Source organism: Scophthalmus maximus, chromosome 14 (assembly GCF_022379125.1).
Source record: "Scophthalmus maximus strain ysfricsl-2021 chromosome 14, ASM2237912v1, whole genome shotgun sequence".
NCBI classification, from domain to species: Eukaryota; Metazoa; Chordata; class Actinopteri; order Pleuronectiformes; family Scophthalmidae; genus Scophthalmus; species Scophthalmus maximus.
The window spans coordinates 3,398,782-3,422,849 of NC_061528.1; the positions used below are offsets into that span (position 1 = coordinate 3,398,782).

The window sequence follows — 24,068 nt, forward strand, 5'->3', positions numbered from 1 at the left end:
AGGGAGCGAGAGAGAGAGAGAGTGAGGCAGGAAACAGGAGGGAGAAGAGGGGCCATGACAAATATCTGGAAGAGACTCGTTGAATGTCACACACATTTTGAAGAAAGCGGTTCCTCCAGAGCCGCAGCGCAGTTCGGTCAAACTCCTCGAGTTGTCTCCCAGGAGAGTGAGCGAGTGGCTCTGCCGGTGCATATTTAGAGACACGAGTAATGAAATGTGCAGAATGACAGCACAGGTCAAATTTCAGCTGTCAGCTGAGAACTCTGAAACCACACATGTCAGTGCATCAGAAATGTACACGCTCTGCTTTATGTTTACTTTTTTTTTTTTAAATTAGTGCAGGACGATGAACAGACAATAACATTAAACACATTGTCAGAGTAAAACATTAAAGACATAAATCTTTATTTAGAAACATGATGACCTATAGCCAGAAGCCAAAAACCTGTACTTACATAAACAATAAGAAATTTCCTTCCTGTAAAAATGTAGTCGGGGCATTTAAGAAATATGCAGGTGGAAAATAGATTGTAAGAGCTGTGTGATGTGGGAGAAATAGAAAGTGCGACTAATATTTCTGTAATGTGTTGAAACTGCAAGTACTACTAGGACGACGAGTCAATGTTTCGTGAATCGTGAAATATTTTTGCCATGTAGATGATTTTAATTTTGTCTTTAACATTCAGGTTGCAGCCACACGTCCTTTATTAGTAATTTATGAATTTGGATGTAAATCTTAAAATGTACGTGAATTAGTATCTGTGCTTTGGGACGATTGTAGAATGATTTGGAAGTATGTGTTCTGCATTATGGATCAGATAAATGAGGCTTTTTACAAAGGCATGCTGACTGGGGCATATGTTCGCATAACAATTAAAAACACATGACATGACAAACAGGAAATATAAGTGCATCTGATGTTTAGAGTTATTTCTCAGATTTGCTCCACTGCACACACCCACCTTGCTGCCATCAGGTGTTCACAACCCCGCCTTGTCAAACCAGATGATATCCCAGATGTGATTACCATAGACTGAAAAAACTTCAAGTCTTAAGTGATTAATATTGCAGAGCTTTTAAAAATAAACTACAACAAAGCTTATCAAATATTGTCCTACAACATAATCTTAATTTGTAACAGGATTAAACTTTGCCATGACAATTTAGTGCTACATATTCAGTTGGATATCTACTTTAAATACATTATGAACCTTACCAAACAATCGTGGTAAAGTTGAAATGGTAACCGATGAAGCCAGTTCCTTGTTCTACAAGGTGCAATCACTTTCATTAAGCATCTGTATGAATTTTAATCATCCCGTTACATTTATACTCTAGTTTCTAAAATTAAAATAGCAAGAGGTGGGGTCGGGTGCTCATTAAAGGGGCAAGGTCAATGATGTAGTGCTGTTCATTAGTCACACCACACTGAATACGTTTGCATAATGTCTCTCCAAGTGTAGCTTGCAATTAATCACTTTTAAAAACATGCAAGGTTTTTACAAATGAATGTGTGAAACTAGACGTCCACTGCCAGGCACACCTCAGTCAGTGACACACTGGAGGGAGAAGAATGCAGATAGGGCAAGTATTGACTTTGCAGGGGCAGGAGTTATTTTTATGCCTAAGTGCATACCAGGGACGGCAACTGTGGCAAGCAACCGATTCACAGGCAGAAAGACCTTCAAATGACTACACTATTAATAATACTTGTGAATTTCAAGCCTGGTGCAAAAATATTGGACAAAAACAAAACTTCTTGCATAGAACCTTTATTCAATTAGACATTTATCAGATATTAACAGATTTTTGGAGACTTAAAAAACATTTCCACACAAAAGGTCAAACCCTCACAGCTTTAGTGCCTCATTTCAACAATTCCCTTCTCGTCAAGATATAAATAAGAGGGGAGGGGGGGAGGAAGATGAAAGGAATAGCCAGGGTTGTCCGCCACTCGCACAGCAACACACTGCATGAGAGAGAGAACACAAGAAAAATACACAATGAGCATTTCACATTTCTCCTTGTACATTGGCATTAAACTATTCCAGAGCGTGAACAGCAGAGACAACAACTTCATCCTTCCTCATTGTTTAAATACACTGTTTATTTTACAAGAGCACGAAGGCTGAACTGCTGAGACAAGAGTCGAGCCTCGTGGCTTCAGGCATGTTTCATGTGTAGTCATGTAACCACGGATGAGACCTGCCCCCACACCACACACACCTCCCATCTCTGGCCCCGATACAGCATGTCCTAGTCTGATACTGCAGTAAAGCAGCATAACAATGGATGAAATCAGCCGTGGCCGAAAGACACAACTGACCCAGCAAGGGGAAGCTGTGAACAGTCTGGTGCACAAATACCTGCATCACTGCAAATATTCATGGTTTAATTTAGATTGGAAACTATATAAATTCACTGACAATGTATAAGTAATTAAGTGGCAAAAAACCCAACAACATCCGACAGGTTTCCGCATCCTGCTCCTTATCCGACATTAATACTACAGCAAACATCAATACTTTGCTCTCAGAAACACTAAGGCTTTGTTTAGACCTGTCAGCACAAATCAGTTTGGGGCAAAACTAGAGTGGATCTTAAAACGTTGGGCAATTTTTACCCAACGGACCCAAACCAAATCTGAAGGTTGTTTGAAATGCAATAGTATTATAATCTCGGAACTGGGTATTACCGCCCTGCCGAGTCGGAAATTGCAACTGGAACGCCCCTCCGATTCTGAATTCCGACTCAGAAGGTTGTTAAAAAAAACAAAACAACGACCCGACTTCCATCTACAAACGTGTAGGTTTGTGCGTAATTCTGGGTACTCTACAATACACATGTAAATTACGAAGGCCGACATCAAAACCTAAATATTTTTGACTAAAATCAATATATATATTTTAAAAGCTTCTTGTTCTTTAAAGTGTCTAAACATTTGACATCAACCGCTCACCAACAAGGCTGTTACGCTGCTACATGATTGGCCGATTGGATAATGGCATGGAAACACGTCTGCTAATTAAATGCTCATTCATTTGAAATGGTAAAACACATTAAAAGGCAACTCGCGTATGAATCTTTGTCTTAATTACACAAAGGTCAGTGTGATTTTAGGGACTATGGGGTTTGTACCCTCAGTGGATGAATCAGTCACAGCTAAGGGACACAAACAACCCAGCATGAGGTGATTAGTCTCAAACAAGTGGACGTGACCCAAAAGAAATATAAAGTTGCCCTGCGTTTGTTCAAGCTTGTAATGATAGAACGTGCTACATACCACACGCGCAAGAGGGGAGTGGTTAAATCTTGAATCCCAGCGCCCTCATGCAATCTTTGTGCGCGTCAATGAGGTCGGAGCAGTGTTCCTCGCCCTTTTCAATGATGCTGAGGGCGAGAGAGAAAGAAAAAAATATGGGGCATTAATGATTCATTTTTATTACAATGCAATGAGAAGCATCGGTTGCATTAGTAGTATATTATAACCTACCACGCATCTCTGACTTTCTTGGTGTCTGGACAAGCGCAGCATGGCTTCAGTGGCTTCTTCTGCTCGGTGCTCTCGGCCACATGAGCAGACTCCAGGCTGGCTGCGGACACGGTCGACATCTTCAGGCTGAACGGAGGAGGGGGGATACAAGGGGGTGCATTCACTTTAGTCTAGATGTCAAGAGAGGAAACTTTAACATGAGACAAGTGCATTTTCACTTGAGCACCTTACAATCTCATGTCAGGCACTTTTCCAGAATACAAAGCACAAGTTCAATCATACGAATGTGTGCAAATCCGTATGATTGTGCAAATCAAACACTTGATCCCATCATGTAGTTTTCTTTCGGGGTTCTTGTCTTATATACTGGCCCATCATCACAAATTAATACGGATCAAAGTGATGTCATAATGTGACAGTTTGTCTAATCCAAACAGGTTCAATTTACAAAATATCAATCAGAAGCTGAAAGTTGGAGAATATTTTGCTTTTTTTGAAAAAAAATTGTTAAAACCTTTAAATTTTAGCTCTCAACCTTGTAAACTGAGCACATTTGAGTTTTGGAAAGTTTGTCAGAGAAAAGAACATTTTGAGACATTGAAGCAGGAACAATAAGTCAGATAATTGTTAGTTATTTCCATCAAATATGGCATAAATTAATAGTTTAGCATACATTGCATGTATTTTTCTCTTTCACTCCAGCTTCTGAAAAGTCCATATTTGATGCCATCTTGTCTTAATACAGAGAGCATTGAACAACCAGCTGTGATCAATCAAAATGGACATTCTCAATAATTGTCTGACTCTTGCTTCTAGCATTAACCTCCGCACGGTGACCCTGGAGGAGGCCGGGGTGATGTAACACCAGCCCCCGTCCACAAAACGTCCATTAACCGGACGAGCATTGTAATTTATAAGTTATATAATTTGACATGAACCTGGTGGTGGATAACCTTTGATGTGAACCAGGGGAGCGTTACCTAATAGCAGCGTTAGCAGCGTTAGCTAAAAGCAGCGTTAGCTAAAAGCAGCGTTAGCAGCGTTAGCTAAAAGCAACGTTAGCTAAAAGTAGCGTTAGCTAAAAGTAGCGTTAGCTAAAAGCAACGTTAGCATGTGAAGTTAGTTAACGTTTGGTCGATTGCATGAAGTCCACACACACGTTCACATTTAAGTCGTGCCACGGCAGATAAACGACACGAATGCATCAACAACAGAGAGACGTGTCACACAACGGAGGGGTCAAAACAGAGGATAAGCTTTTTGTTATGTAACTTACGCGTGTAGAGGGGCCGGTTAGCAAAACACTTCAACCTTCACGATGAACGTAGACCAACAAGCTCACGTGTTCGCCTTTTTATACAAAACCCACGTGCCCGGAAGCGCCCGCGAAGCCTTCTGGGAAATGTAGTACATGCTGGCCAAAAGGCGGGAAGAGAAGAGGGGATTGAGGAAGTGTATCACTGCTCCAGGTAACAACAGGTAAACACAGGTGACACAGCACGACCAGAGAGTTGATATGAATGTACAGTTAGCTTGTTGAAACGCATATTGTGAAATTTATTCAGACATAATGTGTCTAGTTGTGACAACATATTATTTTTGTGTTGAGTGAAAGTTTATTTTTGGTCTCGAAAACATTAGTTTGAGAGAGAAAAAAAACAATCTGAATTCAAGGTCCACTCATGGCTCAAGTGCCAAAAGTGTACACAACTGGGGTTTTTTATGTAAAAAAAATTCAAATAAAACAAATCCTAACCATGAATATGTTAACTCTGGATTAAGGGGAGAGAGAAAAAAAATCTGTTTATATAACTACATTCTCACATTTTAAATCATCCCTGAACAATGAATTGATTATTAAAAGAAATCACAATATAAACTAATGTGTTCCTGTCAAATTTCAAAATGTGTAACTGTACAAGTGATATAACTTTGTATTTAGGTTATGGGAAGAAAAAAATAAAAGAACTGTGTGGGTTGAGATAATTAACATCAGTCGCCGCATTGCTTTCGTCCACACTGCCGAGTCTCTGTGGCAAATAATATTATATTCTTTGCTGTAAAAAATATATTGCTGTCGGGCACAATTTACTGCACAGTGCAGTGGCTTGGGAGTTTTGTAATCTGAAAATTATTAGTGTTCTGTCCGACAATACCGAAGGTGTGTGTGTGTGTGTGTGTGTGTGTGTGTGTGTGTGTGTGTGTGTGTGTGTGTGTGTGTGTGTTTTCACATGTCTGCTGCCTCCACAGTGCGTCAGCGCGGCCATGCAGTGCGTAAGCAGCAACACTGACTCACTTTACTCTGGTTCGGGGGCCAGCTGTGTGCTAGATAAACCAGCCAGTCAGCACATTGTTGGTTGATAAATATGCACCTTCTTTTATGAAGCAGTCGCCGCAGATCTTTGCTCTGCTTTCCACGGGATTATGAAGCCTTATAAGTGTGGTTGAATTAACAATGCACCAAGTGGTATTTAAACAAAAATTCACCCTGAGTCCGGTCTGAAGTCTGATGTCTTTGTTTTGGTGTTTCCTGTAGAAAACCTGCCCCCTGATGGACGAGAGGTGCAGGGTCCTGACCGTGTGGCCACCAAAGCTTCCAGCAGCGTCTAGAAAAGCAGAGGTGTGAGCGCTCTTGGTCTTGTCTTGTCTTTGATTGATGTTTTCTATGTAGCCAATGAAGACGCTCCCATGTTCCGTATGTTCCAGTAAGACTCGTCCTTTTGTTGGAACAGCACAGTTGTCTTTGTCAAACACATACAACAAATCAAGGCAGTGCTCCAGAAAAAAGATTTTTTTTTCATAGTTCACATGTTTATTATGTCTAGAGCCCGGCCGATATGGATTTTTATGGGCCGCTGCAGATATCGATATTAGGGAGTACAAGATTTCCAATACCGATACATCGGCCGATATATATTTGAATCTGTCAATGATTCCCTAAGATGTCGTCACCAAACCCTTTATGACAAAGAAATGTAATTGAGGCTCGACGTTTTTAGTTTCACCATAAACTTTATCATACATAAATATAAAGAAAGAGAAAAAACACAAATACAACCAATTAACATCATTTATTTGACATAAACTGTAAACATAAATGCACTTTTTTTATCTCCCCTGCATTGTTTTATTCTTTACGATGTAAGATTTCATATCGGTCTGTGAAAGGCTCGTACAGACAGAGCCAGAGCAAGAGGGCCGTCCACAACAACTCGGGCATGTAGAGCGGTGATGCCGTTGAGACCCATTAGATCTGCAAATGTCACTTTCTCTGAGCAGCTGCTGTTCAGGATATCTAAGAGACTTGTCTCGATGACAGCACTGGCAAATGACCTTGTGCTCGTACGTGTAATGTCAAAAGCCAAGACGTTGGCCACAAACCCTTATGGTTTCTCCATCTGACGCAATATGCTGTTGTTTCCTTTAACCAAATACTTATAATCTTCCCTATTGTACATAACCATAGGTGAAAGATCACATGAATATTCTTTAAAATGATCATGTATGTCGTTGTAGGAAGGCAACTTGTTTTGAGACTGAGGTTGGTAGAAACGTTGTTTTGGCCCAGTCAGTCCTCTGTCTCTCAGCCAGAACTTGTTTCCAGAAAATGGATTATTCTGTTTGTATCAAAACAGCGGTTTGGATTTGATGCTTAACTGGACGAAAACGTACAATAGTTGTAACATCTGACATTTCCTGAACTGCTTTAATCCTGTGCAACGTCACAAGGGGGCTGACGCCTACTTCACAACATACATCACAGCGCTTCACTTGCCCAGAGGTACAGGATGTTTCCTGTACCTCTCTTCCATTGCTCTAAGATATAAAAAAAAAACTCCATAAATCTCATGAAATGTCACTCACGTTATTAGACATCTTGTTTCATCTCATGCACTAAGCTGCCAGCAGTTCACCTCAAACCCCCCCCCCCTGACATGACCCCTCAGTTAATCCCACCATGCTGCTCCATCCTCTAATATCATTTTTAGTGTAAACCAACCCTCCCTCCCCCCAAAAAACAAACAAACAAAACACGTAAAAAAAAAAGATCCAGATGAATAAAATCCCAATGTTCTACTTTGTAATCCTCGAATTGCAAATGTTTCATCTCCCCGGGGTGTTTTTTTTTTGTTTTGCGTCCGATGTGTGCGGCGCACAGGAGCTGGCGAGCATATGTACATCATGGAAGGCATCAAGTAACACGGCACAGTGTTTAATTACATCCCTGGTAGAGAGACGGCCCAGACTGAACTGAACTCGTCCGTGCACATGCGGGCAGATGTCTTGTTTGCATGACAATCATTGTGAACCCTCCACAAACCCCCACAGGCACACACACACACACACATGCACACACACGCACACACATGCCATTTTCTCCAGAATTAATGTGAGCTGGACCTTACCCACTTGACATGGCTTGATTTATGTGGGAGATGAGACACAAGACACTGAATAGTTGATGAGCCGGGAGCAAAAAGAAAAGAAGTGTGAGGGTTGGGTGGGGGCAGGAATAGAGCGAGAGAGGCTGACGGAGAGAGAGCGGCGGGGAGGGAGGGAGGCGGAGAGCGAGCGAGGGAGGGAGTTGAGAGGGAGGGTGTCCGCTCGCCTCGCTCCACGCAGCTTCAATAAGCTCCCTGAGGTCGGGAGGCTCCATGGAAAATTACCTTCTGACCAAGAGCGGGGGTCAGGACGGGTAGAGTCAGCCTCCCCCCGTCCCGCGGAGAAGCAGCGGCAGAAGAAGAAGAAGAAGAAGCAGAAGAAGAAGCAGCGGCAGCGGCAGAGGGAGGATGCCGCCGCGTGCGACCGGCTGATCAGAGGGCGACCGAGGTCGGACGGGCCATGGAGAAACTGAAAGGTCCCGTCGGGGGATGCACCATGGCCACCTGTGGATGGAGAGCCCTGCTCCTGCCGCAGCTGAACCGACAGTCTCTGTACTTGTACGGCAGCGAGGTGGCCGTGGAGCAGGAGTGCCTCCGACAGCTGCAGAGCGGAGTCTTTGTCATTCACCCTTTCAGCCTCATGAGGTACGTCGGACAGATTCGGGACGGTCCCGTTACAGGGGAGACTCTGACCCCCCCACTGTCGGTGTGATCACATCTTTAGAAGTTGTGTTGTTGCGATAAGTTTTTTTGTTGGTAATCCTATCTTTGTCTTGTCTTATTGTTTTATCCTCATTAGAAACGGAAATGATGAGTTGATTAATTGATTAATTGATAGAAAACGATCACAACCAGTTTGACAATTTGAACAAAAAGATTGCACACGTTTTCTACTTCCAGCGTCTCAGTTGCACAGATTTTCTTCTTTGTCCAGTATTTTAGTTGTAGTAGTTTTTTTTTATTCTATAAAAATTTAAATAATCGATCAATTCATTGAGAAAATGACAAGCAGATTTATCAGGAATTAAAATATCCATTAGTTGCTCCACTACTGCAATTACTATTCTTCCTTTTTTTCACAATCACTCAACAATGCAATAATTCACTATGATACAGTAATGATTCATGTTGCCCTAATGAACATACGTCATTTGCAAATGTAAAAAAAAATAAAATAAAAAGGTTAATAGATTGATTAAACATCTAACAAGTAACCTAAGAGAGTCTAAATTATTATTAATCAGTTTTTCCCCCCGGGTGCATTTAAATATATCAGTGGAGGATTAGGATTAGAAGGTGGAAAGAAATTTAAAACCCCAGCTGGATCAAATGGCTTCTTTAAGAACACCTTTCACAGCCGACTGGCTGTGCATCATCCGTACAGCATTGTTATTATTATTAGTCAGTAAGGCGATCAGGCGGGGTGAAAACAGAGAAGGGGATAAAAAACAATTGGGGATCAGAGAGCAGAACGATATCCGAGCTGCGGGATTCTCGACCCCTCGGGGCCGAGGAGATGTGCAACTTACAGTATCAGAGATAGGGAAGAAACATCAGCAGCTCGCTGCAGCTAATGAGTCCTGACAGACGAACCGGGACACGGACCTACGTAGTGAACGAGATCTGAGGGGTTCTTCATCACGTGTTCTTGTTTTTCTCTCTCCTCTGCAGGAGTTACTACATCATGTGCATGATGGCCATCACGTTCCTGAACCTGATCGGGATCCCCATGGAGATCGCCTTCCTGGACGGGACGAGCGGCCTGGCGTGGGAGGGCTTCAACGTGTTCTCCGACACGCTGTTCCTGATCGACGTGGCCCTGAACTTCCGCATGGGCATCATCGCCGAGGACAGCGAGGTGGGTACTCTCCCTGTGTTCTCAGACACAATCTGGGAGAGCATAATCCCTGTGCAGACCAGCGCATACAATCCACCTCTGTGCCATCTGTAATCTACTCACTACACGAAAGGCTAGATTAACAAACTTGCCCCTCCCTCCCCGCCGCCGCTCCCTCATCTCTCTGGACACGGGGGCCGAAATTGGCGCCTGCTCGTTTGATTTTATAACCGGGGATTATTGTGTCGAATTGAGAAGTATGACATTTCCAGTTAAGTATCATTGCAGACTATATCCTGTTTGTTTGTTTTTTCATCTGCATATGCTCCGGCACTCGTATCTTGGCAATCGCAAATTGGCCCATCTGTGGTGTTTACTCTGGACCGCACGGGCATCTGGTTTCGCCGGATTTATTCTCCGTCCGTTTGAAATATTCATGCATGCGCAAACGAAGCTGTCAAATTAATCCAGATTTTTCTGGGGAGGGGGGGTGCGGGGAGCACAATGCTAATCTCATCTGACACCACTGTCTCCTCTCATTTTTGGACAATCTCCCCCCCCCCGCAAAATATTGGTTCGGTTCAAAAGTGCTGAATTATGCATCTGATCGCTCGCTTGCACGGGTGTCGTCATCCATCTGCTCATTCTGCTGCTGCTTCCCTCTGTGATCCCGCAGGAAGCTATTCTGGACATCAAGCGGATCCGGCTCAGTTACCTCAGGACATGGTTCATACCGGACGTCATCGCCGCCTTCCCGATCGGCTACATTCTGCTGTTTGCGGTAATAACCGTCATGAACTTGTTGAGGCGGCAAAGTGCAAAAAACTGTTTTTTCGTGCACTTAATTTTTCATGGATTTGTTCGTGGTTTATAATTAAAAAAGCACTTAGAGCAGTCAGAAACGGGCTTAACAGACCCCGTCATTAAAGAAATAGTTGATTAAAATGTGATGATGGCTTAAATGAATACAAAAGATAATGAATATGCAGTGCCTGAAAAGAAAGTAAACAAACCTTTTTTTATAATTTCACCGTCCCCCAGGACTTGCACTACCACAACGACGACAACCCGTCCAAGACCAACAAGATGATGCGGATACTGATGTTCGTGCGGATCCTCAGCTTGATCCGACTCGCTCGAGTGTCCCGGCTCGTCCGCTTCTTCAACGAGGTGGAGAAAGTAAGTTCCCAAAAAGACGCCGACCGACGTCGGCCCTCGAGGGCTCTCGGCCTTTCTCCCGCCCCGCAGATTACTTAACCAGACCTGGTCTCGGATGACGAAAAACGACTTTGACCACCTCGCAATGTCATTTGTAAAACGAGAAGACGGCTCGCACTGTAGCTCCATCGATCCATCGTTCACTCGCCCCTTCTTTTTTTCGAATCACGTGAGCGCAAAACGTGAAGAGCTCGAACGGCAACAACAGAAGCCACCCGAGGGAAAAGTAAAAGGGATTTTTACATTATTCTCATCTCATCACGCGGCACAACATACTCAATCTTGGCTCTCGTGCATAATTTAATCATCCAGTGGCTGAAATAAATGAGTTTCTACCCGGTGAACTTTCTGGTGGAGCCGAGGAGGAGGTTGCTGCAACCTCTCTCTCCTTGGCAACGCGTTGAGCCACGCTGAGCCTCTTCAATTGTTTTCAAGGTTTCTCTCTATTAGTAGTGGGTGTTGAGTCACTGCACCTTAGGCCAGTGAGAAAGCATATTGATTCACTGTGCTAAACACAAGAGATATTCTGATTTTGGGTGAAGACGTGAATGATCCTAGAACAGACTCAAACCCAGTGAGCTGCTGTAAAATGGCACATAATGTATAGAATAAATAACGCGTCACATGTTTTCGTGACAGGTGTCGAACGCAAACCTGGAGGTGGTCCGCCTCTTCTTCCGCATCCTGTCTCTGTTCATGATGATTTTCCTGCTGTGTCACTGGAACGGCTGCATCCAGTACTTTGTGCCCATGCTGGAGGAGTTCCCCTCCGACTGCTGGGTCCGCAAGGAAAACCTGATGGTAAAAGTTTGTCACCGATATGCCTCTACAATCGCTTTCATTCACGGCCGTCAAGATGTTGCTCCTCGGTGAAAGCATGATAACTCGCTCAGTCGCACAGGCCCCAGATCTACAAAGTCACCACTAATGGTAGAATATTATTTCTCCCAGAATGCCACAGTGATCGTGAAGTACTCCTGGGGAGTTTTCCGAGCTCTCTCCCAGATGATCGCTCTCTCGTATGGCTCCATGGACGCCCCAACGAGTGAGAACCATTGATTTTCTTTCTTCGTCCGACACTAACAGCATCAAAGTGCACGAGTGTCATATTTCCACCTGCAGATATAAATACATTAAACTAGCTGGTTGTGTCGCCCGCAGATTATGTGGAGATGTGGATCGTCATGGTCAGCATGGTGTCCGGCTGTCTGATGTACACCGTCCTCGTGGCCAACGCCACCGCCATGATCGCCAACACCGACCCGGCCGCCAAGGAGTACAAGAGCAAGGTCCTCATGGGTGACAATTACTGTCCACCCTCAGCAAATACAGCTCATTACAAAAAATAACAGGTTTAATAAATCAGTCAGGATTAACTCATATTTATATTAATTAATATTGACGATCTTTTATTTGTTTTAAAACTCAGGTTACACAGAGTTTTATACAGGGCAACCAATTAAAAACAAAATCATAAGATTAAAAGATTAAAACCAATCGATGGAAATAGGAATAAGAATAGTTTATTTGGTCATATATATATTGTATATAGAAGAGGCAAATAATCATTACTGACATTTTAGACATTATATTATATTATATTTCAAAAAATATTAGTTAACAATATAATTTACAAAATTATATTCACAAAAAAATTGTACATACTGTCTCAGTAATAAAATTTATTTGGAGTGGAAAGGATTGAAATAAAAAAATCATGCGTTTGTTAATTATTTATTGGTCTAGTTATTTAGTTAATTTAGGGATTGAGATTCATATTTTTCATTTGATACTTTCTTTTCATGAATGTAGTTTATTATCTTAGAGTCTTCAGTAGGATAGTGACCAGTGGGTTTTAGCTTATTCATGTCTTGTTAGGTTCAGTGGCATCTCTGAATTCAACAACTGTGATATGGAATTATGACACGAGTCAAAACCACCGTGACTCTCCCGCAGATGAGTCGCCTGGAGCACTACATGGGCTTCATGAAGCTGCCGCCCGAGCTGCAGCTGCGCATCAGCAACTACTACCAGGCTCGCTACGGCGGAAAGTGGTTTGACGAGAAGGACGTGATGGACACGGTGTCGTCGGCACTCAAAGAGGTAAAAACGCTCGTCTCTGGGCCGCTGGGCTCGATCTAAAGTCGAGGTTTTTTTATCGATCGATTGATTGATTCCTGTCTACGTGAAGTGGTGCCGTTCCTCCAGGGCGAGTGTGTGTCTCAGAGGAGGGAATATTGGAAGAACTTCACCTACGTCCAGGGTGCATGGAGAAGGGGAAAAGTCTGAAGAGGTATAAAAAAAATAGAATCCAGGTGTGGAATATATATTTTTTTACCTCTTCAGACTTTTCCCTTCACCATGCCACTTAGAAGCCAACTTTTTGAATTCCCTGCTCTTCTTCTTCACATATGATGTGTGCTTATTTTGATTTTCATTACACCTGCAATTAATTGATATACCCAATAAAAGATATTCTAATGACAACGAAAGAAAAAAATGAATAAGCAACAAATTCTCACACTCGCGAATCTTCTGTCGATCAACTAATCATCTCTGCACGATTGACAGCAATATTAAAATCACATTAGTGCAGAGTGAGTAATTCATAACAGCAGTAAAACACTGATTCTGATCGGAGATGCATTTGGTTTACAGTGTTTTATGCTCATGAGAAGATCTTATGCATGTTCAAGGTGTCAGGGTAACACAGAAATGTAACTAAATTAAACCCACCCCAATATTAATGTAAAATCTCACGAATATAAACTGCACATTTTATTTTTAATCTCCCACTTTTAACGTCACACCTGGATCTGCTTCATTGCCCTTTAGTTCCTACTCTTATTCATAATAATTATTTCTTTCTCGTGAAGGCAACCATGATTTACAATCAGTTATATTCACTTTTTTTCTTCTTCCAGCAAATCCTGACGGTCATGTGCAGCCGGCTGCTGAGAAAAGCGCCGTTGTTCCAGAACACCACCGACAACTTCCTCAGCTCCGTCCTGCCCAAGCTGGAGTATGAGGTGTTCCAGGAGGGCGACGTCATCGTCCACCAGAACATGCCGGGCGACCGCATGTTCTTCATCGACCACGGACAGGTCCTCATCGAGACCGACTCCGACGACAGGGAATTGTGCGACGGAGACTTTTTTGGAGGTGGGTAGGATTTAAAAAATATATCTTTATCCATATCTAGAAAATGTTCATTTTGATATGGAAAGTGGTTGTCAAACAGCGAATTTGGAGGAAGAGAGAATGAAGTGAAGGAACATCAGATGGTTCCTTTGCTTTTACAACTTTTGTCACAAAGTCTGAAGCTAAATGAACTGGAGGTCAGACTGATTTAACTGTTATATAATTAATATAATCACGGAACACAAGTAACAAAAAGTACTACAAGCCAATCTGTGTTTACATCTTTGTGTTTTTACTGTGTCGTTAAATACTTTCAGGAACATTAATCATTATTTTCATAAAGCAGTGTCACAATACCAACGTGTATTTTTTTTAAATATATGCTTGATATAGTCTGTGTGAATTTGACATTTGCTGAGTCATCACCGTGAACGTCCTTCTTTTCACCACTAGTGTGTGTTCAAGGTATCAAATGAATGTAATAACCAGTTGACTCAAATTACAGTAGATAGTTTCCGTCTCTCAGATTTCTGCCTCCGCCCCAATATGATGTACAGTGAACCTGAATAGAATTCCATATGGCGCTGAAAGCTTTGGATATTTTAAGAATAAATATATTTTTAAATGCAGTAGTAGCTGTATCGTTGTGGCCGTGTCGTGAAGAAACATATGAAACACAGATTATAGCATCTATGATTCACTTCCTTTCACCCACAGTGCAGCTTTATTAAAAAAAGTTTTAAAAAAAACAATGCACAGAATGTTTTGTCAGTTTTTATGGGACTACTTTGTTGGAAATTAGTTCCTGTTTATTTAATAATACGAACAGTGAAATATTTTTTTGCGTTGAAATCATCATCTCAGAGAGATGAAGCCCTCTGGCATCTGAACAGAGGTCATTTATCACGGGGTCGTAAGCGTTTTATGCCGCTGTCATCGTGCCAAACTCCATTTAACAATCTGTCCAATTTTCCCTTCTCGTAAAAAACAAAAAAAAGCAGTTAATAGTTAGTTGCATGCTGCATAATCCACAGACCTCACCGTGAACTCTTATCGCTGGAACTACTTTTCTGCCAGAGAAACCGGCCCCTACGAAAAACAGCTGACAGCCTCTTCTGTGGCTTAACTGCAGAAACATGGATCATGTTTCTAGGAAAAGATGTTGTTGTTGTTGTTGTTGTTGTCATTTTTAACATCTTGTTGTTAGCTCCACAAACAAATATCAATGTATTTATTTATTCTATTGCTTGCGAAAAATCTAATATAGATTTTATAAATAATATTTAATATAATTTCTAATATATATGATGATAAAATCCTCAAAACAGATACATTTAGATTAACAGATACATTTAAATACATTTGTATTATAGGCAAAGGGGGATTTGTCAGCTCTTGTCTTACATTCACAAACTGTTTGTTTGCATACTGTAGCTGAGCAATGATAGATTTTTTTTTTAATTATTATTCACTGCCAAATTAATTTTCCCCCCATTCGTGGGATTCATTTGATTCTCAGGCTGTAAGTGGGGAACAAGTCTTAATCTTTGCGGCGGCAAACGTCGGCCGTGTTAAGAGCTGAGCAGGATTTCCCGAGAAAAAAAAAACAACTCGGCTAAGTCCGGTTATTTTAATTTGGGATTAATTGTCGGAGCTAATCCTCGTCATTAGGGTTTAACTTCGCTCATTAACCGCGCTCTTGTGGTTCCCTCTGTCCGTGTGTGTGTGTGTGTGTGTGTGTGTGTGTGTGTGTGTGTGCGTGCAGAGACATGCGTGCTGACCAAAGGCAAACATCTGGCCACGGTGAAGGCGCTGACCGACTGCCAGTGCTTCACCCTGTCCTGTGACGACTTCCGGGAGGTGCTGGAGGGCTTCCCAGATGTCAAGAGGGAGGTGGAAAAAATGGTTCCGCTCAACTGCGATGACGGACTTGTGTAAGACCAAAAAACAATACTACATTTTTTAGTTTTTTTTTTTATCTGCGGGACAGTAAGGCTGATTGTTGACACGAGTGGGACACTGGTGAGACGGACAGTCGTTGAGCGCTGACTCTTATTTTCCTGATCCGTCAGCTTTCAGCTACAAACGATGACCAGTGAAGATCCAGCGAGCGTTAAAGGGACCTTCTGTTTTTATATAGCTCGTAATTTAAGGCCACGGTTCCTATCGACGAAAATAATATTGTACTCACAATTAACTGCCAAGATCTGGGAACGCCTTTAACATTTCTCAAACAAGAAATAAGATTGGACAGCAAGAAACACGGGCAGTCAGACGATCGTAGGGTTTAAATTATTCAATTTAAACAACCCCCTCCAGTCACCTTTTAAAGTATATAAAAATAATCTGCTATGCCTAATATTTAGTTTAACATTGTTTACCCCCCCAAAAAAAGGTTTTAAAAAACCCTTTGAAATGGGGCTGGAAACCATCCACTGAGATTATGAATATTCATGATATGCAAATAACACAGGCCCCGCCCACCACAGCTGCTTATGCTAGGTTCACTGGCAGTGGAAGAATATTGCGCAACAAGATGTCTAGTGGCAACGTCGGCGAGATTCAGCCAACAACCTTTCACCAGCTGCTAATGCTAACGCTAACTGTCTGCTGACGCACCTGCTGTCCTCCCGTGGATGCTAACTGCTAACGCTAACTGTCTGCCGACGCACCTGCCGTCCTCACGTGGATGCTAACTGCTAACGCTCACTGTCAGCCGACACACCTGCCGTCCTCCCGTGGATGCTAACTGCTAATGCTAACACAAACTGTCAGCCGACACACCTGCTGTCCTCCCGTGGATGCTAACTGCTAATGCTAACACAAACTGTCAGCCAACACACCTGCCGTCCTCCCGTGGATGCTTTGTGTCTGCCGCACTGGAGATTTCCGGTTTCTTTGCCTCACATTTGCATATTCAACAGCGATTGTTTTTCTGTATTTGCGATTTACCAAATCTAGCTTGAACAGGATGCGTTTGAATTTCAAATGGCAGAGAAGTGACACAGAAATCTCCTCCTCCAGGAGAGGGATGTGAAAACACCAGACACAAGTCCCTAAAGTCAATGTCAGACATTTTAGAGGACTCACTTTTTGTGAGTGGAGGGAGACTTTAAATGTTTACCCCCGTTGTTCAAAAAGCCGATAAGGTTCAACCAAACACAGGCTTAAACTTTGACCTTCAAATTGTCATTCGGATCATTTGGCTAAACTTCGTCTGATCGTCTGTCTTCTTGTGTTTCTTCTGACTTTGCTGTAGCGATATATCACCCTGTTCCTGAATGAACATGGACGTCTGTACAAACTTAAAAAATCCGTCCAATAGATTAGATTAGACCGCGAGCGGTTATAAACTGGACTCGTGCTTTAAAAGGAAGGTAAAGAATCATGTCTGTCATCATTCCTTTTCTCTACAATGACATTTATTGGAAGCAATATTACACGAGACAGGTTCATGTCAAGTGTTAAAGCAATAAAATAATAATAATAAAGCTGCCACTGTAACATGATTACGAAAACAGCACGTTGTTTCCTTTCACCCGAACACGCACACGGTGCCGGAGGCCAGCCGGTGTTTGTACTCGTAGAGGTAGTACGAGGCTTGAGGGAAGTTGCACTTCATCTCCATCCTGCCCGGCACCACGTGGACGGCCACGCCCGCGCCCAGCCCCTCCTGCAGCTTCTCCAGCATGCGCGAGGCCAGGTAGCGCCGCGCCCGGCCCGGGTCCTCCTCGATGGAGGCGTACACCTCGGGCGGCGGGTTGGGCATCTTCCACTCCAGGTCCACGATGAGCTGGTGGATGCGGCTCTTGTCCAGCGAGGTGGGCGTGTCCCGGTAGCACGCCACCACGTGGGGGATCGGCGCTGCGGACGCCACCGACAGCAAATTGTTGGGCTGCTGCTCCTCCTGCGCTCCTTCCTTTTCTTCCCGCGTCTCCTCGCCTTCCTGCACGTCCTCCACGCCGCCCACGGCCGGGTGGAGCATCACCGCCCAGCGCAGCCAGTCGTAGTTCTTCTCCAGGGTCTTCAGGATGCTGGCGGCCGCCTGCTCGGGCGGCGCGCGGTCCTGCACGGCCTCGCCGAGCTGATGGCGGATGTCCCCCTCCGCCTGCTCCAGGAAGTAGCCCAGGCAGCGGCCGCCCGTGTTCTTCATCTTCCTGTAGAGGGCGCCCATGCGCTCGGACCAGGTCTTCATCAGCAGGGCCTGGTCTCGGCCCGTCAGGGAGGCCTGCGTGAAGAGACACAGCAGCCCGGTGCCCAGGACGAAGTTTATCTGTCGAGGTAATGAGGAGGGGGAAATGAGAGACGAGGAGTATTCAAAAAAATGGCCATGGGAAGTTTTTGAAATGGGTTATTTTACCACATGAATGTGTTGAATACCCAGAAATCCTTCAAGAGAAACGAACCATTTGTCTTTTGGCTAAATTTATAGCGTGGAAACAGATAAGTCATTTTTATGGTAACAGAATAGTCGCTCGCTGCTGTTGAGGAAAACCTTTTTGATATACAGATCATAATTTAACTCTTTTTTTTTGATTGATGTTTTTCTCCTGTTTTAGTCACATTTTCTAATTTTGGTTTGACGAATCTGATGTAGTTTAAACATTCAAATCAAGCCCGAAGCAGCTGCAGTCAGTCGTGGCTGACACTGATATTGTCTTTGGTAAATACACCAAGCCATCTGGGATTCTTTTTTTCCTTTTTTTCTGGCAAACGCACTGACCTCAATAGTGTTTCCAAATCTCATTGCTACGGCAGAACAGGGGGCTGGTTGAGACTGTCTGTCCGAGCTCCTCTGTTCCTTCAAAAATAAAGCTCGCAGATGTCCCAAACTCATTTCAAAGAAAGAAAGACAGAAAGGTTGTCCAAGGTTTCAGAGCCAGAGTCGGTGTCTGCGAATCTATCGGTCGTGTTGCATCAACCGGGCATATTCAAGATGGAGTGGGCGCTTATTTTAGTTTTGTATTACTCAAGTAAAGCACATAACGAGAAAACTCTTAACAAGCAGCCATCAATAATCACCAAATTTAATAAACACGCACGCCTGTGAAAAAAACCCAACCTCAAATCCTATGATTATGGACGTTATCGCACATTGAGCACATTGAGTGACGTCAAGCCTTTTTCTGACTTATATCAGGAAAAACGCTTAATGTTAGATAACGTGCATAACTATAGGATTTCTGATTTGATTTTTTCACAGGGTGTACGTGTTTATGACGAAGCATTTCCGGGAGAAATTTGGAGATTACTGATCGCTGCTTTAGCACATTGAGTGACGTTAAGGGTTTTAGAAGCGTTCCCCTTAAAGAGTTTCCCTGATTTTTCTTGTGCCGGAAGGAGAAAGAAACACAATGTCAACGCGACACATAAAACTTATCACCTTGCAACACTGTTTATGCACGATAAGTTCTTCAAGGTTAAAGCAACAGCAGCAGTTGCGGGTCCTTTGCTCAACAAGGTCGTGGTCCTCGTCACACACAGAAGTCCGTGTTGCGTCGAGTTGTTTTATTGGACAATTTCACCGAGGTTCGCTCGGAACCGCGGCGCGACGGAGGGGTGGGGGGGCAAATTTAACAATTTCCTCGCGCCTCAGTGGAAAAAGCACTTTGGCTTTGAACTTTACTACTGTGCACTTGTGCAAATCGGGGTCACGGTGCAAAAGACAAGTCCAGACAAATCACTGCTTCAGAACTGGATTTCAAGCAGCGACCGCTGCGGCATTAAAGGCTAATCCACCGAGGCCGCTTCAGCCCTCACACCCTAAAGCCCCTCGACTCAAGACCGATTTGAGTTTCTAAGCTGAAAACGCCCCTCCGGCCTCACAACAGCCGCTTCGACAGCACAAACGCTTTGCACGGCCTTTTACGCTGCCCTTCAGAAACGATCCCATCACCGACAAAAGGCATGCATACAGTTCTATGTGTAAGGTGATTGCATCATTATTTTATTACACGACGAGCGACACTGCGACTGCTGCAGTGTCCGAGGTGGACGCTCGTTATGTGACAGGCCGTGTCTTGCCCAGGGGGTGGCACAGAATGACAGATGGACTAACGGACATGCAGTGACTTTTGATTCCAAAAAAAAAACAAAAAAAAAGTGATTGTACCATCCTGTCCTTTGTGCTCTAATTTTTTTTCCACGTCAGAGCAGAGCAGCTCAATTTGATCCCATATGTCCCAAAAAAAAGGGCAAATGTGTGATTTTTGACATTTCATCTACACCCCCAGTTATACAATGTTGCCTCCACAGAATACTTTTCATTCGAGGTTTAGCGCCTGCTCAGCCACCGCAGCACTCTGTCAGTGAGTGGATCAAAAAAAAAAAGTGATTTCCTTTTTTATTATCATTTTTTACAGTGTAGGCAGAGGGAGGGAACTTGCCAACTCAGCTGAAAAAGACAGACAAGAAGGTCACAGCTCTGCTGTATTAAATATTTAGTTTATTTTCATACCAAAAAGATAGATGCAGCCCCGCGTACCCCCCCCCCCCCCCCCCCCCCCCCCCCCCCCCACCCACCCCTCAGGACCTCGATGTTTTTCTGTCACATTTATCTCTTTGGTCTGTAAAAACTGAATATTTAATCCTGCTCAGCTGCATTGTGCTTTATTTGCCTGTAAACTTTTCCTCTGGGATCCTTCGTGAGTGTATTTGCATTATTTTTATGAAACGCCTGCTGACATCACTGCACTTCAGTTCCATTTTTAAAGCATATTTCCTTCCCTTCATTAGAGGAGGATGTTAGATCTCTGCGCCTCCCACCCCCCCGGCTTCTTCCTCCTGCTGTTGTTAAGCGGGGATGCGTGCCTCTGTATAATGACTTTGTAAGAAAGGAGACAATTATAATTTAATGACCCCTGTAGGGAGCTAAGTTAAACACAGAGCCCCCCCCCCCCCCCCCCCCCCCACATTGGCCCCTGCTCCCCCTCCTGCACCTCTCCACACCAACCTTCACGCAGAACTCCTTCAGCTCCCAGCGTTTGGGCTTGCGCGTCAGTATGACCTCCTCCAGCAGGGTGGGCTGGTCGGTCAGCGCGGACACGCCCATCAGGCGGCTGTAGAGCGCCGTCAGCTGCCGCTCCAGGCGGTAGTCCTGCACGTACTGCAGGAACACCTCCGTCTCCTTCTTGGTGAAGTTCGCCTGGGCCCTGACCTGGAACGAGCAGCGGTGCGAGGCTTTTTTTTTTTTTACATAATGTAGAAATATGAATATAAAGCTGCTGCGCGGACAGATTATGAGACAATGTTGGGGCCCTGGACACAGACGTGCACGGCCAGGCCCCCCGACTCCCAAAGGAACAAGACACCCAGACACGAAATGACCACAGACAGCAGCTTGTGGTCCGGGTGTGTCTCATGTTAGACATTTTGCATCGTGTCTTAGTGATTTTGTGTCTTGTTTTGTCATCTTATGTCTCTCAGTGGTTGTTTTAAATCTCCTCGTCGTCATTTTGCAGATTCATTTTGCCTCCCTCCCTCGTTTTGTGTCTCTCTGTGGTCATTTTGCAGTCACTTGATTTCCTTAGCGACAAAGAAAAGTTCTAGAACAATTCAACTATCTCCGACACCTCGCCTCTGATTCCCTGCTCAGACTAGGTGGAGGTGGGAGGAGGTTTTTTAAACTCGTGCAAAGGTTGTTAAGGTTTTTTGATTCTGGTTCATTCGGGTGCACTTGCACTCACTTCTGCAGGTTTCTTGTGAGGGTGACGATGATTAGGCTTGTCTTTCAGCCTCTTTTCACCGATTTAGAGTTATGTAATTGCATCCTATGTAATGCAAAAACCTCACAGCCTATTAATATGAGGCTCATGGGACATCGTCAGTGATTTTAAAAATAATACAACTTTTATTTTCAGAGCTGCAACGACCTGAAAATGACGAATGCCAAAGAGGAAGTGCCGTGAAAAAGACGTAAACAAATTCTATCAGGATATTTTTCATTTTTTCTAAAACTGAAACACATTTTGCTGCGTCATGCTGATGAAGAGTCCCATTCATTCTTTTATCTTCTCTCCCCAGTGGAACACGAAACAGTGAAAGGATGGTGGTTCCTATTAACATTTAAAAATAATAATAATTAAACAGAAACTAAAAGGCATTAGCCTGTTAATGCCCACAACTTAACAGATGCTCCGGTCGTGCATCTGGTCGTATTTACATAATACACTCTGCATGATGAGTTCAGTCAGTCACGCACCAGTGAAGGGAAATTTAAGCGGAGTGTGTGTTCCTCTTTCCTTGTCAGCCTTGTTTGTACAACTACCAAGTTCTGCAGTTTAATAAACGTCCGTCTTGGCGGAGACGGTGGAGAAAGTTGGTCTCGTTCAAGGACAAGTTTCACCTCAGACAACTGCAGGTCGAACCGGCAACGAAGCGTCTGATCCCAGCATCTTTGGTTTTTTATTAATAAGAGGATTATAAAACATAATTTCACGTCTTTCATCAGAGGAAATAAAGTCCTCGAGCTGAAACCTGAATCCAAAGTTCCAATGTGCTTTCATTCAAGGTCAAGACATCAAATTAGAATGATGCATTTCATTTGTTTCTAATAGGTGAGAATACTCACCTATTAAATACTGTAATTCATCTTTTTATTGACTGATTTATTGTCTGGGCGTGTCAATAAAAATCAAATGCGAGCCAGACGTGTGATCTTCATGTTGTTTGTTTTCTCTATAATATATATTCCTTATATATTTCACATTGAAATTCACAATTGTATGGAATGTAACCGTAAAAAATGTTGTACTTAAAATGATTAATCAGCAATCAAACATGACATTGAACTGTTGAGCGGCTGCTTCACCTTCTCTTAACCTCCACACAGTAAAAAAACAAGTCGAGTAGCTGTTCTCCATTTCAACTGCACGTATCAGATTCAGGGAGACAGTTTTTTCCTCACCACGGCGCCCAGCTGGTAGTAGACCACCGCCAGGTCGTCCTCCAGCCGGTGGACCTCCCGGTCCTCCAGCAGGCCGTGACCCGAAGACCCCAGCTCCTGGTCGATGTGGTCCAGGTTCTTCTTGGTCAACTCGGTCTCCTCGGCTGTGGCGCTGCCGCCCAGATAGGAGCAGATGCCCTGGACCAGGACCCTTGAGCAACAAAGACACACAAGCCGGATTTACTTTGAAAATATGATGATATGAGCAATAACAGGTTGCCATGTGTGAAGGAAATGTGTTTGGAAAATAAATTCTCTTCCAGCTACTGTTGTGGCTTGTGCTCTACATATTGAGAGAAAAAACTCACCTCACAGTTTGCATGTAGCCCACTGGCTCCAAAACCTTCCCAAACATCGCCATGGCTCTGGAGCTATAGAGACATTTACAGTTAACTCCACATTCCTAATAACATATAATAAAAAATACTGATGTTGGTGTGAATCTATATTCGCTTCCGTTATACCAAACTTTAAACCTGCTCAGTGCTTTTTTTTTTTGTTACTCACCTCGGTCGTACCGCGTACAGGATTGTACTGACCTTTACAGTTTGTCCATGTATTTATACTCTCTCCTTGACAAACCCGTGTATCTGATAAGAAAACTACACACACCTACTGTTCTCTCTGAACCGGATGACTGAATAAAATAATGCATGATAGCAGCAAATTTAAAGAACAAACGTTGAGAGGTATCTATGGGGATATGAGACACCAAAAAAGCATATCTTGAATAACTGAATGAACTTTACAGTTAATTTTTTAGGAAATGAGAAGCAACCAATTAACTGTCTTATGTACTGATTATACTGCTGGATATATTATTACATCTTTTGGATATAAACCTTACTAATTAAAAATAAATATAAGTACAGTATTTCCATCTGATATGTATATAAATAAAAAGTCAAGTACAGTCCAAGTACCTCAAACAATACTTGAGTAAATGTACCAATTCAATGTGTTTTACACACATTAAGGCAAAAAGATGTTGGTATATAATATAAATAAACACATAACAAAATAATGATTGACACATATTAAAGATAGAAGATT

The 24,068-nt window shown here is 43.2% G+C and overlaps 3 protein-coding genes across 5 annotated transcripts; 1 reads left to right on the forward strand and 2 right to left on the reverse strand.

The window, feature by feature from the left end:
* Nucleotides 1–1,756: 1,756 nt before the first annotated feature.
* LOC118283188 (cytochrome c oxidase copper chaperone) lies at nucleotides 1,757–4,907 on the reverse strand. The gene is made up of 4 exons (XM_035604924.2): nucleotides 4,770–4,907; nucleotides 3,494–3,619; nucleotides 3,284–3,390; nucleotides 1,757–1,969 (listed from the first exon to the last, which is right to left on the reverse strand). Exons 2-3 carry the CDS (start codon nucleotides 3,610–3,612, stop codon nucleotides 3,306–3,308), a joined length of 204 nt encoding a protein of 67 aa, XP_035460817.1. The 5' UTR covers nucleotides 3,613–3,619; nucleotides 4,770–4,907; the 3' UTR covers nucleotides 1,757–1,969; nucleotides 3,284–3,305.
* hcn5 (hyperpolarization activated cyclic nucleotide-gated potassium channel 5) lies at nucleotides 4,843–16,748 on the forward strand. 3 transcript variants are annotated; one of them, XM_035604912.2, is made up of 11 exons: nucleotides 4,843–4,972; nucleotides 6,030–6,113; nucleotides 9,547–9,733; nucleotides 10,389–10,493; nucleotides 10,754–10,891; nucleotides 11,570–11,731; nucleotides 11,882–11,975; nucleotides 12,092–12,219; nucleotides 12,887–13,033; nucleotides 13,855–14,092; nucleotides 15,837–16,748. In XM_035604912.2, exons 3-11 carry the CDS (start codon nucleotides 9,560–9,562, stop codon nucleotides 16,007–16,009), a joined length of 1,359 nt encoding a protein of 452 aa, XP_035460805.2. In that variant the 5' UTR covers nucleotides 4,843–4,972; nucleotides 6,030–6,113; nucleotides 9,547–9,559; the 3' UTR covers nucleotides 16,010–16,748. The 3 variants fall into 3 exon arrangements, with proteins under 3 accessions (XP_035460805.2, XP_035460806.2, XP_035460804.2); XM_035604913.2 differs by having other exon boundaries at nucleotides 4,860–4,962; XM_035604911.2 differs by lacking the exons at nucleotides 4,843–4,972; nucleotides 6,030–6,113 and adding an exon at nucleotides 8,084–8,520.
* Nucleotides 16,749–17,471: 723 nt separating this feature from the next.
* Nucleotides 17,472–23,558, reverse strand: LOC118283139. Its single transcript, XM_035604858.1, has 5 exons — nucleotides 23,523–23,558; nucleotides 23,324–23,386; nucleotides 22,977–23,166; nucleotides 21,024–21,227; nucleotides 17,472–18,344 (listed from the first exon to the last, which is right to left on the reverse strand). The coding sequence occupies exons 2-5, from the start codon at nucleotides 23,374–23,376 to the stop codon at nucleotides 17,607–17,609; spliced, it is 1,185 nt and encodes a 394-aa protein (XP_035460751.1). The 5' UTR covers nucleotides 23,377–23,386; nucleotides 23,523–23,558; the 3' UTR covers nucleotides 17,472–17,606.
* Nucleotides 23,559–24,068: the final 510 nt, after the last annotated feature.